General features: G+C 43.7%; 1 protein-coding gene and 1 long non-coding RNA gene across 3 annotated transcripts in view; one reads left to right on the top strand and one right to left on the bottom strand.

The window, feature by feature from the left end:
• Positions 1-13,299, bottom strand: part of PARM1 (prostate androgen-regulated mucin-like protein 1) — a 100,647-nt gene extending 87,348 nt beyond the window's left edge. The window contains exon 1 of the mRNA XM_030877869.2: positions 12,794-13,299. Coding sequence (XP_030733729.2) covers positions 12,794-12,836 — 43 coding nt within the window. The 5' untranslated portion in view covers positions 12,837-13,299. The remainder of the gene's footprint in view (positions 1-12,793) is intronic.
• LOC115864330 (uncharacterized) overlaps positions 11,977-15,926 on the top strand; it is a 29,710-nt gene continuing 25,760 nt past the window's right edge. The window contains exons 1-2 of one of the 2 annotated variants that reach the window (XR_009564033.1): positions 11,977-12,077; positions 13,333-13,404. This is a non-coding gene — a long non-coding RNA (uncharacterized lncRNA). Of the gene's footprint in view, positions 12,078-12,801; positions 13,405-15,926 lie in introns of those variants that run through there. The other variant, XR_009564032.1, reaches the window with a different exon arrangement.

The following is a 15,926-nucleotide window of genomic DNA, read 5'->3' as shown; positions in this document are numbered from 1 at the left end:
TCAACTTCTGAGACTTAAAAACCTGAACTACAAAATGGGAATAGACTGCCTATCTCTTGGGGTGGTTGGGAGGATGAGATGAAGCTGCAGATGAAATGAACATAGTATCAAGTGTGATAACTATGACAGCTAAAAATTAAACATGAGAATTTCCCTTCTTCCCAACAGGCCTAGATTTTTCTACAAAATGAAGGGGTTGGCCCAGATCACACCACAGCCTCTTCCAGCCCTGTCTGCTCCAGCCCCCTCTCCCTAGTGTTGTTCTCTGATAATGCCATGGAGTATTAATAATGGATCTCCCAGCATTTTTCTAAACCACATTTTATTGATTATTTTATTGAAAAGATGATATAACAGATTTAATGTTGCCAAAAGGGAAATATATCGTATATTCTTCTGAGGGCTGTGTTTCTTATTTGACATCAAAGTTGACAAATTTCATTTTAGAAAATCTTAGAGTGATGTTTTAATTTAAAATTGCCTCCATAAGAGACCAACACTGAAGATATTAAAAACTAACAAAGTACCTTAAACACTGATCAGTTAGCTCAGAGCCTCTTAAAATACTTTCCAAGATGGCTGTCCTGATCAATGATTTATGCAGCACTCTGGCCTTAGAAAATATAATATTACGTTGTCAATCCCTTCCCAGAACCTTCCTTGCCCATTAAGTCAGTTATATCCTGTAAACCTTTCTTAAGTTATTTGTTTTTCTAAGATCTTATTTTTGAGGACTCTGTTGGAAGGTTGTTTTTTTTTTTTTTTTTGCGGTACGCGGGCCTCTCACTGTTGTGGCCTCTCCCGTTGCGGGGCACAGCCTCCGGACGCGCAGGGTCAGCGGCCGTGGCTCACGGGCCCAGCCGCTCCGCGGCATGTGGGATCTTCCCGGACCGGGGCACGAACCCGTGTCCCCTGCATCGGCAGACGGACTCTCAACCACCGCGCCACCGGGGAAGCCCAGAAGGATTTTTGAATCAAGATTTTGAGGACAGTAGTAGCCATCTAGCAGTTACTAGAGCCACATTGACTGTTGATAAAGAGGGATTAAAATACTGATTACAACGTTACTTTTTAAATTGTGAAGGCAATACAAACATTAAAATAAACTTCAGGCCAAACAAATGAGCATAAAACGTGACACTGACCCAAAACTCATCTGACGGAAATAACCAGTGTAAACTTCTAAACTCTTTTCTCCATAGGCACACACATGACGTTTTAACTGTTTTATCATGAGGTACATTTTATTCCTTCGCTTGCTCTTTTGATATGTTGTGAAATATAAAGTTGCAATATAGTAGTTCAATATATTGTCACCATTTCTACCTGTCAGTACATAAATGAGCCACCTCGTTCTTTTAAGCAATTGAATATTGCCCAGTTGAATAAACATGGAACTGTTCACTATGATCTGACTAGCACTTTATAATTACATATTTACATTGCTCCCAATTTATTAATATTTTTTAAAAGTTCTTTTGGGATTGACATAGATACACTAATATGTATAACATGGATAACTTATAAAAAAAAAGTTCTTAACCAAGACAAACAAATAAGACCTAATTCGGTCTGACAAATTCTTGTCAATTTCTGTGTATTTTACAGTTTCCATAATAAAAAATGAAACGCAAATCAGTGCTTGAGTGCAACTTTGAAAAACTGTTATAAAATGAGAGACAACTGTCACTTACGGACATTCAACTTTTTTTAAACAAAGACTTGGCTGTAAATTTCTGAATGTCAAAACCCCCATCTCCCCTCTGCCTGATAACTCTTCAAACTGAAACCCCATCCTCGGTGATGCAGTAATTTTTGCTCTTTCAGCAGCCACACTTGGCTTTGAGATTTTGGGTGTCAAAAGCCTCCTCTTGTCAATGTCTGTTCCTTTTCCTTCCAGTGGCACTCACGACCCCAGACACAGTTTCCGGTCGGTCCTGCCGCACAAGGGTCGGCCTCGCGTCCTTGCCCCTCCTCTGTTCACGGTCCATCCTGCTCTTCAAGATGGTGGAGCGTCTTCCCACCTCAAGAATGGACAAGTGACCTCACTGAACAAGCAAGGAGCATGTTTTTCATATAAAGGATCATCTTTTCCCTTCTTTGGTTGGTTTTTAGTTTGCTCTTCAAGTTGATATCATCTTAAATTTTACTATTATCCCTTAGGCTTCAAGACCGGCATGTTGTTCTTTTTCAAGATCATGTTCTTTCTGGCAGCTGCTAAATGAGTAGATGTTTTTATTTAAGGCAGAAAGTAACATGAGTCTTTGTTGGGTGATGAAGCTGGGGGATATGCCAGCCTGGGTGACTTTAACACCAGCCACGCCAAGGGGTGTCAGCCCTGCAGGGTGGGGAACAAGTGCATACAGGATACAGGTCTGATTTTAGTCAGGACTTCCCATCACTTCTATCTATCGCTTGGACTAAAACACAATTCATATTTCAGAATCACCAATGAAGACAGAAAGAGTCTGTAAGGCCAGGAAATCTCCTATTCCGTCCTTCAGCTTATTTGTGACTAACTTACACCCTCAATACTCAGCATTTGAATTGACTTAACATCCTCAGACGTTACTGGGACATTGGCAGTCATGACTCCCTTTGACTTAAATCACTTTCACCACCAGGCTCTTTTTAGCTCTTCAGAAAATTCTCAAAAATGTTCAAATAGTAGAAGTACCTTTATCTTCTCTAGCTGAGCTCAAAGGTGACATTTTCTTAATTGGCCAGAGAGTATCAGAAGTTTCAGCTATTTTCAAGTGACAGCCATGGTATAAAAAAGGCTTACATTTGTAAAAGAAGTGTTTTATACGTGCATAGCTTTAAAAAAGCTGATTTTCAAGTTTAGCTTTTGTAACCCTCAATGAAAACGAAAAGCCTGACTCTTTTTGAAAAACAGCTATTTGGAAACACTAGACAACAAGCACTTGATAGTAAGCAAGTCTGCCAATGTCTCCTTTTGGGGGGATCTAAGGTGAAATTTAAATTAAGTCTTCATTGTGCCAGCCCTCAAAAATGTATTTTAATCCTTCAGTTCAACAAATATTTTGAGTACCCCCCTTAGTGCCACACAGCACTGGGGATACCACAGCAAACAAGAGAGACAAAAGTCCCAGGATGGGGGGGACTAGGGATAAAGGAAGAGAGACATTAAAGGAAAAAGTAGAGGCAAGAGGCAGATGAGGGGCAATGGGAATACGGTGTCAGCAGGCAGAACAGACTGCAAATTTAAAAATGCTGGTCAAGGAGAATAAAAGAAATCAAAGAGCAAAAAATGCATGTTCTATGAGGTCCAGATTAAGAAGCATTGATGAAATTGACCAAAGCAAGGCTTGCTATTTTTAGTATGTATTACACATTTTCTTAATAAAATAAGATTGTCCGTATGATTAATCTCTCTGGTGGCTTTTGAGCAGAAATTCAGGATAAAGATCAGGTTTCCAGGACTGACTGTAAATATGTTCATCCTTTGGGAACACAGGAAAGGAAATCTAATGATGCAGAAATAATCATAGAGCGGCCAGGAAAGAAAGAGACCAAAAGGGGAAGGGCTACAGCCAAAGAGCCTGAAGTCAGTAATCAAACGTCTCCTCAAAGTATGCTTGACAATTTCAAGGGGTGGGGGAAATAAAAGAGTAACTGACCAAAAAAAATAAAAATGTTGGTAAGGTAAGTCTCACTTACGTCTGAGTAAAGGTTTTAGGAAGGTGCGGGAATTAACCACATGTATATTTAGAGAAAATATGTTCCAGAGAGAGGAACCAGCCATGGTGTGCAATAAGGAAACCAGTGTGGCTGGTGCCAGGGGAGCAGAGGAGAGGTAGAAGCCCTGGTCCAAGATGAAGGGGGGAGCAGCTCAAGTGGATCTGGATGGCTGCTTTAAGGACTTGGGCTGAGATTTCACTCTGAGCACAACAGAAAGCCATTGCAGAGCTGTGAACAGAGCAATGTCATCATCTGATCTATTTCCACTGGATCGACAGCTGCTCTGTAGAGACTAGACCTTAGGAGGGAAAGGGTAAAAGCTGAGAGGCCCGAGAGGAGGCCCCTGCAGGATTCCGGGAGAAAGAGGAGTGGGGCTCACACCACAGACAGCAATGGAGGTGGCAGAAAGTGTCTGACTTTATGTATTTTAAAGGCAGATTTTCTTGAAGCATTGGATGAGGGGTGTTGAGAGAAAAAGAGACTCAAACATGACTCACGATTTTCAGCCTAAGCAACTTGGAGTTGCCATTAATTGGGATGGGGAAGGCTTCTGCTGGGGACTATTCTAGGAGAAAAATTCCAAGAGTTCATATTTGGACGTGCTGCGTTTAAGATGACTGTGAGATGAGATGGTCAGCTACTGATTTTCTTCTGACCAAGTCAATCGCCCTCAAAGAACGTACGTCCCCTGAGGGCAGACTTCTATTTTGTTCATTGCTGTATCTCCAGAGCCTTAGACAACACATGAAGATTCTCCATTAAAAATTAATTTAACAGGGACTTCCCTGGTGGTCCAGTGGTTAAGAATCTGCCTTCCAATGAAGGGGACACGGGTTTGATCCCTGGCTGGGGAACTAAGATCCCACATGCCACAGTGAAGATCCCGCAGGCCGCAACTAAGACCCGACACAACCAAATAAGTAAATAAATAAATTTATTAAAAAATTAATATAACACATATTTGCTAGGCACTCATTACATGTCTTGCTCTGTTTTCCATGCTGGGGACACAGCTGGGACAAAACAGCTAAAATTCTCATGCATCTTATATTCTAGGAGTGTGAGGCGGATGTGCCAATGAAGTAAAATAAAATCTTCTATGCATTGTTTAATAAACTTTTGTTGAATGTTTACTCACATGGCACTTGATGTGTATTATCATAACTCTACAAGGAGGAGACCGAGACCCCAGAGTTGGCATCACACCAGCCTGTCTTCCTCCAAAGCCTCTTCCACCATACCATGTAGCCTCTCAGAGAAAGTAACACAAATCCCATCCTCATCGGGTAAATACCAGGGTTGTGTTTCTCTCCAAATAAGCATTGAATGCGGAATCTGTTCAAAACAGGACTCTTCGTGAAGAGCAGTCTAGGAGGCCAGCCCGGAAGCGGGCAACCCCAGGTCACTCAGCCCTCCTTCATGCAACCAAACCACGCAGCTGAATTCCTCTTGACACTTCAGGGCATTTTCTTATTCTTCTGCCCCTTTCACAATGCTGAGGGTACCTGAATTACCTGCCATTAAGGGCTGTCACATCTGTTTCCTCTGAAAGGCTCAATTTGCAACCTTTCACAAAACTAGAAAGGTGTATTAAAAGAGGATGGATGTGCATACACACTTGAGGAGGAATCTCTTATCTCCTTCACCTAAAAATGAAACGATGAATTTTCCATTCCCAGTAGCAGCATCAAGGAGGTGGTTTGGTCTTCAGTAGCCCCCAGTAATTTCAACAATCACTTCCCCCTCGTTCAGCCACCTGACATTCTCTCCATCTCATGCAACAGACCACTCCCAGCCTCTTCCATGTATCCTACGCAGAAATTCTAAAACAGCCATGGCCCCTGCCCTCTGTCCATTTCTTATCCAGTTTCCACATGGGATGTGATATCACACTTCCTTCCCCTCCTACATTTCCTAGAAGGTAAACGATGAATGATCACTTATCCTCAAAAACTGATAATTCTTTCTCATGCTCAGACCTGTCTGAACAGTTCTTCAAAAAGGACAGTTCCACGGCTCTCTCCTCTGGAACGCCATCTCTGACAACATTGTAATTTTTAAGACCAAACGTGCCGAGTTCCCTTTGGTTGGGTGACGGCCGTATTCAGCTTGATGTTACCTCTCACGCAGTTGACCCATCAACAGCGAGAATTTACATGACCAGCCGAGTGTGTGATCCACCAATAACTTGCCTCTTTTCCCAAACCAACAAAGAGGTGGTTCAAGTCCACCAGATTTCTCTAGGACCCTCTCATGGACAAATGGGCTTTGAGACTCCCTCGTGTAATTCTGAGATGTACTGAGTCCTCTCCTAATGTGACACATTACCTTAGCTCAATAGAATGACCAGAGTCTTAAACATTTCCCTAAACACATACAGCTTTTGCATGGTGAATAAAGAGGACATCCTTTTATCTTTACAATAATTATTACTGTTCTTCCTAAAGAATCTAAATGACAGTACAAAGCAAGAATCATATAGTGTGGAGGGTTTAACAATGAAATAACTGTTCAACGCCAGTATAATGGTAGCTGCCTGTCATCTATCTGTGGATCACAAAAGCTTTTCCAATGGAAAATGAGAAGATTTTATAAGGGGCAGACAACCCCAGTAACAGCCCATCGTGGATAAAACAGTGGGTGAAAAAACTCTCTCAGGAATGAGGTTATGCTTCTGGACTACACAAGCTGGCAAGAATATCATCATTTTAAAGGTAACATATATTTTAATAACCCCATACAGGGAAATATAATATGTTCTATCCAGTGAGAAGCTTGAATGATAGCTTTAAGTTTACAACCATGGCCAAAAAAATGAAAAATGAATTATACCTTCTCTCCTCCAATTCTTCTCATGTGCAACACCTGCCCTAAAGTTTCTGTGCCCTTCTTTCCTCCTTCAGGGAAAAGAAAATCAGGTGTCAGAATCTGGACTGTAACTGGAAGATATTATCATCAAAGCCGTATTCTATCATGCATCTTATTTTGTATTGAATAGACATGTTTTCTAAATATCGCACCTGGTAACTTTCCACAATTTTTTTTCCACTTAACAATTACCTAGTCACAGATTTGGCCTTAAGTATAAAGGTGCAAATTTCCACCACGGTCTAATTGCTGGAAGGGTTTTTTTCCCCCAATCTGCCTTGAAATTCTGTCTAATATGCTGCTTCAGGCCCCATATAGCCACAGATTCCAAGTGATACCTATAGACCTATCCTGCAGGAATTATGCAAACCTTATATAATAATTGTGAGATGTGTTAAGATCCTGGCACAGAAGACAGCATTGAAATCCAAAGCTGTTCTATTAACTTTCTTTTTTAATCAGCTGCCTGCTGGATTCTGGAAGGCTCTTAGTTCCAGCTCCTATGCAAGAACACTGTTACCATTTCAAATAGTATACTGTTTTGTTTTTTTTTAAGAAAAGGTCACAAAAGGGTAAAGTAATGTAGCCTCAGGGAAGCTACAGAAATCCCACCGATTGTTCGGAAAACCACAACAGTGCACAGTAAATGGATATGCAATCCGATTCAAAATGTTCCATTGGAGAGCTGCCTCTGAATCCTAACGTTGTAAGTTGCTCTCAGAGAGACAGAGCTGCTTTGAAATCTCCCAGTCGTCTTCCCATGAACAGATTGTGATGAATGAATGAAATGGAGTGGGATGGCTAAAGCCGGGTGGGTAAGCCGGGTGGGGCAGGGTTCAAACTAAAGCCAATCCTATGTCAAAGCCATTGCACTGATGAACCACACATGGAAGGCCAAAGGTAGAGTTGCTAGAATACACGATGATCAGTTACATTTGAATTCAAGATAAACAACGAAGAGTTATTTAGCTTAAGTGTGTCCCAAGTACTATGTGGGATAGACTTAGAATTCACTATTTATTTGAAATTCAAATTGGACTGGGCAACCTATATTTTTAATTGCTAAATCTGGCAACACTAGCCAAAGGACAATTAAAACAGCTTATTTTCAATTGACATTATGCCACCTTGCACCAATGAAAAACACAGATGACAACAATTATATAATCGCCTATTTTGTTGTAATGGTTTCTATTATGTATAAAATGGCAGAAGTCTCAAGGTTTATAAACGATATTAAAACAGGTAAAAGAAACGGGCTATGCTGCTGTAAAGGATCATGAAGACCATTTAAAGATCCACACCTCAGAAAATGTGACGTTACATCAATCCCCGTCCTTTAAATAATTTAAGCTGTGACTACGAAATGTCATGCCATGAACTACATACACAAATCTGTCTTAGTTTATAGTAACCCTACTTGCACATTAACTGGATGATAACCTATTAGCCCTACATTTCCAACTAAAAAGCAATCGTTGCACAAGGCAGGTACCCACTATTTGCCTACCTCTTTTCATAACCACTGCTGTCTTCTAAATGAAACATTAATTTTTCCTAGGCAACTGTTTTATTCAACACCTTGCTAGCAAAGCCAAGACAGCCATCTCTCTGTATCTGTGGGATCTGCATCAACCTTGGGCTGAAACTACTGGGAAAAAAAATTCCTGAATCCAAAAAGCAAAACTTGAACTTGTTGCATGCTGGTAACTATTTACACAGCATTTACATTGCGTTAGGTATTATAAGCAACGTAGAGATGATTTAGAGTACACAGGAGGAAGTGCGTAGGTTATATGCAAATACTATACCATTTTTATAAGAACCTTGAGCATCTGAGGATTTTGGTATGGGGGCCAGGTTCTGGATACTTAGGGATGACTCTATTTGATTCCTAAACTAACGTATCCAATTTCAGTAACTTCTAAAAGGGAGAAAACCATCGTGCATGTTAGAGCAGGATTCCTTTCATTGGGTGTTAAAACAGTCAATACACTTTGAAAATATTGTTTAAATGTCCCTCTTCGTTGTTTCCGGTGGATGCTGTACCCCCCAGCCCCACCCCTGTCCCCCCCAAAAATTGTAGTTTAAGAAAATCTGCTCCAACGGTGTCAATATTTGGCCAATATTTTTCTTATAAAAGCACAAGCACGATGAAAGCACCACTAGACCAGGCCCAAATGATCAAGTTAAATTAGAGATCCGGCCATTATTGATGTTTTTGGATTCTGGAGAGAGCCATTCTGGATCATTCATATGCCATGAAATGCCTTTTCCTAAGTTGTTTGATCTGAATTATCCAAAATTTGTGGCTCTGGGAACCTGACCTTAAGATTTAGCTGAGTTGGGCTTTTGAAACACACCAGGCTGCAAAAGACTTTGTGGAAGAAATAGCATCTTCCGTGAGACTTGACTTCTGTTTGTTACTGAGCGTTTTTTGGACTGTTGTGCTAAATTTGAGCTGGCACGTTATTAACCTTTTCAAATTAGGCATTTAGTAGGCTCAGCTGAATCTTTTCTTAATTTGCACATGAGGGTTTGCCAGAACAGCTGGCATTGTGCTGGAATATTAGTTTAAATCTTCAATTTACATAGTCCAAGCACAGACACGTAAACTTTGGACAGGACAACCTAACTGGTGCCAAACAGTCAACTTTATTAATAAGAATAATAGCAACAACAATTGCTAATGGTTATTGAGCGCTTACTATGTCCCAGGCATTATAGGTATATTCAGTTATTTACCACTTTTAACAGTCTGATGAAGTTTTATTTCCCCATTTTTGTAGATAAGAAAACTTGAGAGGTTAGATTACGTGCCCTAAATGATACAATTAGTAAGTAGTAAAACTTCGCTTTGTACTGAGGCAATCTAGCTGCAGAATCTGCAGCCGTGCTTCACCACTTCGCAACACTGTCTCAGTAAATCTATCCCATGATAATGGAGAACTTCCACCTTCTCAGGTAGGTTTCACAGCGAAGGAGGTGTCACTCTGTGACACAGACTTCAGGGGAATAGGAGGTAACCAGGCTAAAGGGACGCAAGCCACCCTTCACCTCCACTCGCAACCAACCACAGGCAACCTTGCCGTTCCCATAAATGTGTGTGCATTTTGGGGTTTATTTTTAACATGTTTATGATAAGGTTTACGATATGGCTTTAATATGCTTATGATAAAGCCCTGCCGTATATGAGGACCTATACTGAGAAGAGAGCCATAAATGGGTAGGGTGGGGTCTTCCTTTGAGGATAAGGACGTTCGAGATGTTAGTCACTTGGAGAAGAGCTATAGCTGACAGGCCTGGGACACAAACAGGCTCTCTAGCTGGGTGGCAGACTGGAATCTAGCTCTGCTGGTCTTGATCACCAAGGGGCCAATAAGTCAGCTTGGGTAATGGGGCAGACTGCAGTACTCTCCCTGGGGTGGGGCAGACAGGGCAGAACCTAAGGCAGGAAAAACTGGGTCAAGGGATTTTTGCCTCTCTTACCTATGCTTGTTTCCCCTTGAACTCCTTGAATGTTTGGAAAAGGACTCTGGGAAGTTCCGGTATACCTCAGATGTCTCAGGGAGGGAATTTTTTAACATATTGAGCCATAGAGCACTGGAGAGCAGCAACGACAGTGGTGGGAATGAAAGAACTGAATCCAGAGAGGAGAGGGAGAGGGATGAAGATGGAAGCTTCCTGTGGCCTGCCATCCTCCCTCCATTCTTGGTTCTGCTGCCTGCCCTCGGAGGTTCTGGCTTGTAATTTAGAGGCAGTACTCCTGTATGCCTAGAGTACTGGCCTTAGAGGTGTTTGGGAACGGTTTGTAAAATAGCCATGCTAGTTTTCTACCCCAATCATCTCTGAGAGAACTGAAGACAGCCCAAGGTTTCTCTCTTCCTTCTTTTTAAAATACAAGTGAGTAAGTGTAGAGATCTACTTTTGCTGTGTTGTTCACAAGGCACAGGTATTTACAAGTGTCCATTACACAGGCTGGACAAAACACTATGTATATGTATTGAGTAGATCTAAGCCCCATTCCTGGCTCAAGAAAGTATCACCTCAAGAGTTTTATGGAAAATTTCCTGAATTCTCTAAAGATGGGGTGGGGGGAAAGCAACTGCCTGATGAAGCTATCTAGAGCTTTGCCACTTTCATTTCAAGAACCCTTGTCCCTCTCTCCTTTATAACTTTTTCTAGAAAAGTTATATTTTAGTTTCTCAAACAACCTTGTACGGTATTTATGCCTATTTTTATATTATTTTCCTGATAACTTATTGCAAGTAGCTCTAACAACACACTGATCCCCGAAGAGATTCCTTCAGAGGCACGAACTCAGAGGAAAGGACGCTTCATCACTCAGGGAGATGTACTCAGAAACATAACTATGTCTTCCGGGGTCAGGGGAACCCCAGAACTGGGAGGCTGTGATCTTCTTTGTTCTGGCTTCGACACACAGTGTGCAGGGATGAGTGAGGCTGCGCAGTGGGTCCCCAGCTACCAGCCTCCTCAGTCTGGGCCGTGAACAAGGTCAAGGTTCTTGCCGCAGCAATAGCGAGGCTAAACTCTAAAACTGGCCAAGAAAAAAAATAATAAATTTAAAAATATGTATATATATCTTCAGCTCCTTAGGGAGGAAAAAACCCCACAATACACTGCCTTAGTAGGGTTACTCCCGGCGTTGCCAACTGCCAGAGTTGTTAAAAAAATAAAAATTAAAGAAAAGCCACTAAATAAAATTAGCCAACAAACCTACCTACCAGCTCTACTGGCTCACTGAAGGTTTTCTGAGCCTCCAGCCTCATGAAAGGATTTCTAGAGAGGAGAAAGGAAGGCACCTTTCCTGTCATTTCGTAAACGTCTCTTGGCAATCCCGGGGCTAGGGAGTCGGCTGTCACACTTGGGGATACAGGCGCTACCAGCCTGGCCCAAGGCTGTGCAACCAAAGCGGCAGGAGACCGGGAACCCTCTGTGGACGTGCCTCCAAACCTTGCAGACACGAGAGAGAAAAGGGAGCTTTCTCAGGCGTTCGGCAAGTAGAGGAAAAAGACCCGCTCTAGCCTCAAGTTGGGAAACTTTTCCTCAAAACTGCATTATCCGTTGTGAGCTGCCTAGAAACCCCTAGCTTCTTTTCAAGGGATTGTAACGACTTGTGTCCACAATTACAGGAACCCAAGCAATTCAGGAGGAAAAAAAATACACACACGGACTACAAGCATGAGTCAAATGGCTTGTGTATGTGGCTTTGGAACATTCTTATCTAAACACGCCTGTGTCCCCGCACTCGGGCTGCTTTTTCCACCAGTGCCTCATCCGTAGTCAGTTGTCCCTTGTCTGCCTACATTTTCTGGAAAAACTGGATACCCCACCCTCAGACTTAAAGAGCTGTTCTGAATCTCTCCTCTACGCCCACCAAGCCGAGCTCAGTCCTCCGGCTCCTCTCTCCCCAGGCCCTGCTTGGAGGCCGCTGCCATCCGTGGTCCTGAGGCCAGCGATGCGCGCGTGGGGAAGCCGTCCGGAGGGTGAGTGTGTGTAGGAGGAGTGGGTGGAACGGGGAGGATGCTAGTTTTAGCCAAGTTAACAGTTTCTGCCAGGGCACATATTTTGGGGGAGTTTCCAGGCCATAGGGTAGAATTGCAAATCCCCAGGGGTGATCACGAGCTCGAGCCGGGTCGGAGCAGCTGCCCTGAGACTGTTAAGGCCGCATCACCCCCACGCGTAACTAGGAAGGGTCGCCGGAGATGAGAGACCACCAAATCTCGGGGAACGCAAACCAGCCCCGCCGGGTGCGCGGCCACGGCTTAAAGCTTTCCCAGATGCGATCCCTCCTGCTTCTCCTTCTTATCCCTCCCTGAGTCCAACCGCGTCAAGAGGTCTGGTGCCCAACTCTGGCAGGGTGTGCTCGGAGACCCGAGAAGCCTCTAGTTTCAGTCAGTGTCGCCAGCCCGGGTTTCAAACGCATCGTGCAGCCACCTGTTTCACAAAGCCCGGAGTTTGTGCGGGCGCGGGCTGCGGCCGGAAGAACCCTGTCATCCCCTCGGTCCGGCTCGGCCCAGGTTCTCCAAAAACGCACATCGCTCTAAATCCAACTGCGCACGCAGCTCTGCGAAACGCTGGAGGCTCGCACCACTCCGGCCCCCAGCGCGCGGCGACTTATTTCCCGGTCTCCCCGGTTCAGCCCCCGCCCCCAGCGCTAGTCGCCGGGCCAGCCCTCCGCCAGATTGGCGCCCCAAAATACCTGCTGTGAAGATGCAGAGAGCGAAGAGAGTCTTGTAGACCATGGTACCCTGGTGCTTGGTGCCGAACCCGGCGCGGGCAGCGGGAGAGTTTGCCGGGACTGACCGAGCGCCCAGAGCGCGGGCAGCTCCTCCTCTGTCCGCTGGCTGCGGTGGGAGCCGGGCGACCGGGCGGCGGTAGGGGAAGCTAGGCGAGCGCCGCGCGGCTCCGTCAGCTGCTTGTACTCCGGCGCCCGGCGCGCTTCTGCTCCATCCCAGCCGCCCGGGCCGCCTCCGCCGCCGCGACTGCTGCCGCCAAACCCCTCCCACCCGGGTCCCGCGGAGATGACAAGGCCACCCCTGGCCTTTCCTCTCCCAGCCCTCGTGTCCCGGGAGTCGCGGCCCAGGGCGGCCTCTGCTGGACAGTCAGGGCGCGAGACCCGAGTTTCGACCCGGTTCAGCAAATGTTTGGGGCGGCTAGCGCTGTGCTGGGAACTAAGGGGAGGCAGAGAAGTGGGAGCAGATTTCTGCCCTCAGGAATTTACCTCAGCTTTTCTTACAGGAGTAACAACCTTCAAACACGTGACCGCGTGCCATCTTAGGTGTCACCTCGAAGAGCCAAGACCCCACTACGGTAAGGGAACATACACTGCTTTCCAAGTATGAGAACCTTTTCCTTTTCTTTCATTTCTCCAAACCTTCCTGCATGTACGTTAAACCCTCACACACATTCAACCCCACTGCATTTCCTGGTGCCTGGGCCAGGAGGTCTGCCGTCCTACTCAGCTTCTCACGAGAAGAAACAGTACTAATGTCAGGTAACAGTGATCATGCGATAATTATGAGCCAGGCACCCTACTGGGTGTTGTATCACGATGCTTCTAACAACCCTACGACATAAGAATTATTATTTCATTTTAAAGATAAAAAAACTAAGGCACAGAGAAGTTAGGTAATGTGCTCAAGGTCACATAGCTGGTAAGGGCTGGATCCCGTAACTGAAGAGTTTGTGTACCAGGGCATAATAACAAGGGCTGACATTTCCTGAGAATTGCTGTGTGCTAGACAACTGTGCAGTACAGGTATTAACCAGGTCAGGTTCTCAGAACAATTCTTTGAAGTGGGCGCTATGATAGCTTCATTTTCAGGGGAGAAAATGAAAGCGTGCAGAGGTTTAAGTACTTGCCCAAGATCACACAGCTAGCTAATGGTACAGATAAGTTGCCTGCCTAGGGACCTGGGGTCATCCCTGTACTATACTCTCTCTTCAAAGCCCAAGGTTTCTGTGTGTTCACACAGATCGAAGCTGATCCTTCACTTAATCCTCTCCACCACCTTAGACTTGCTTATTTTCTACACGTCTATCAGACCAGATGCTAGGTCATCTTCCAATATCTATGTTATTATGAGCCTGGTGGTCCCCTAGTCACTAGAGCTGGGATTAAGGAGCCTTCTTAAAGAACTGATTTGCACAGGACCTAGCAGTGCTGGAGAACAGCTTTCTTTCTTTCTTTTTAAAATTTATTTTACTGAAGTATAGTTGATTTACAATGTTGTGTTAATTTCTGCTGTGCAGCAAAGTGATTCAGTTATATATATATATGTTTATATGTGTGTATATCTATCTATATATTTTCATATTCTTTTCCATTATGGTTTATGAAAGGATATTGAATATAGTTCCCTGTGCTATTCAGTAGGACCTTGTTGTTTATCCATCCTATAGAACAGCTTTCTTGTTCTGTGACTTCTTTCTCATATACCAGACAGAGCCCCAAGTTGTATTTTCTCACTCCCTTGGGCCTCATGACTTTATCTGTGATGATGTCAGTTCCTCTTCCTGACCCCACCGTCACCACTTGTAGAGCTTGTCACGCTTCCACAACCAGATTAAACTGAGCTCATGTTTTCTCTTTTGTCTTGGTAAATTTATTGATTCTTGTTGAAATGAGAAGTCAAAGATATTACAACCAAATGCCCAACCCCCTTTCCTCCTCCCTGGCCAAAGAAACTGCAAATTTATTTTTATTAAGCAAACTCTCTTAATGCTTTTGACCTTCAGGTCCTTCTGGTTTCTAGGCTAATCTATGTGATGATGAAGAATTACTGCATCTGTGTGGTGACTGCCGTGGAGGCAGGGACCACACACAGATGGAATTTTGCAAGCACATTCTGTAAGGCACTGGTGCCTTTAGATGGGGCCATTTAAGTAAGTGACCCTATGACAGAAATAAAGATTTTCAAAAACACTTCACAGAAAAAAAATTGTTCAGTTGAAACTCAACAGACATTAATGGAGTCCCTTAGTAGTGTAAAGCATGTGTGACAGGCTTTGATATCTAAGATGATAGTTTTGTACCCAAAGGATTGTGACTCCCACGTATGAATCAGTTAAAATCTCCAAAGCTTTTCGTTGTATACAGAATAGAGTTGAAAATAATTTCTTTAACTAAAATAATTCATTTTTATTAACAATTAAAACTTTTGATTTATTAATTTAGTGAAAACATATTTGATCACTTACTAGGTGCCAGACCTTATACTAGGCTGTGGGAATGAGACAGGTTGTAACAGTCAAGGTAGGTAGGTTCTGCTGCTGTAATAAACCACCCCAAAGTCTCAGAGGCTTAAGCAATAAAGGTTTACTTCTCGCTTATCGTCATCTGCTTTGGATCCAGGCTACTCCCCAGAGTAGATATCTTCTACATCAGGATTCGGTGTTATACTCCATATCAGAAACTGCTTCTATACTCAGGAAAGAAAGAAGAGGAGAGTTATGTGCAGCATTTATGTCTTCCACCTGGAAGTGACGAGTCCTTCCTTTTTAAAATTAATTAATCTTACTTTTGGCTGCATTGGGCCTTTGTTACTACACGCGGGCTTTCTCTGGTTGTGTCGAGTAGGGGCTACTCTTTATTGCGGTGCACAGGCTTCTCGTTGCAGTGGCTTCTCTTTTTTTTTTTTTAAATACTTTTATTTTATTTTATTTTATTTTATTTTTTGGCTGTGTTGGGTCTTCGTTTCTGTGTGAGGGCTTTCTCTAGCTGCGGCAAGCGGGGGCCACTCTTCATTGCACTGTGCGGGCCTCTCACTATTGTGGCCTCTCTTGTTGTGGAGCACAGGCTCCAGACCCGCAGGCTCAGTAGTTGTGGCTCA

Source organism: Globicephala melas, chromosome 5 (genome assembly GCF_963455315.2).
Source record: "Globicephala melas chromosome 5, mGloMel1.2, whole genome shotgun sequence".
NCBI lineage: Eukaryota > Metazoa > Chordata > Mammalia > Artiodactyla > Delphinidae > Globicephala > Globicephala melas.
This window is presented reverse-complemented; position numbering and strand designations above follow the sequence as displayed.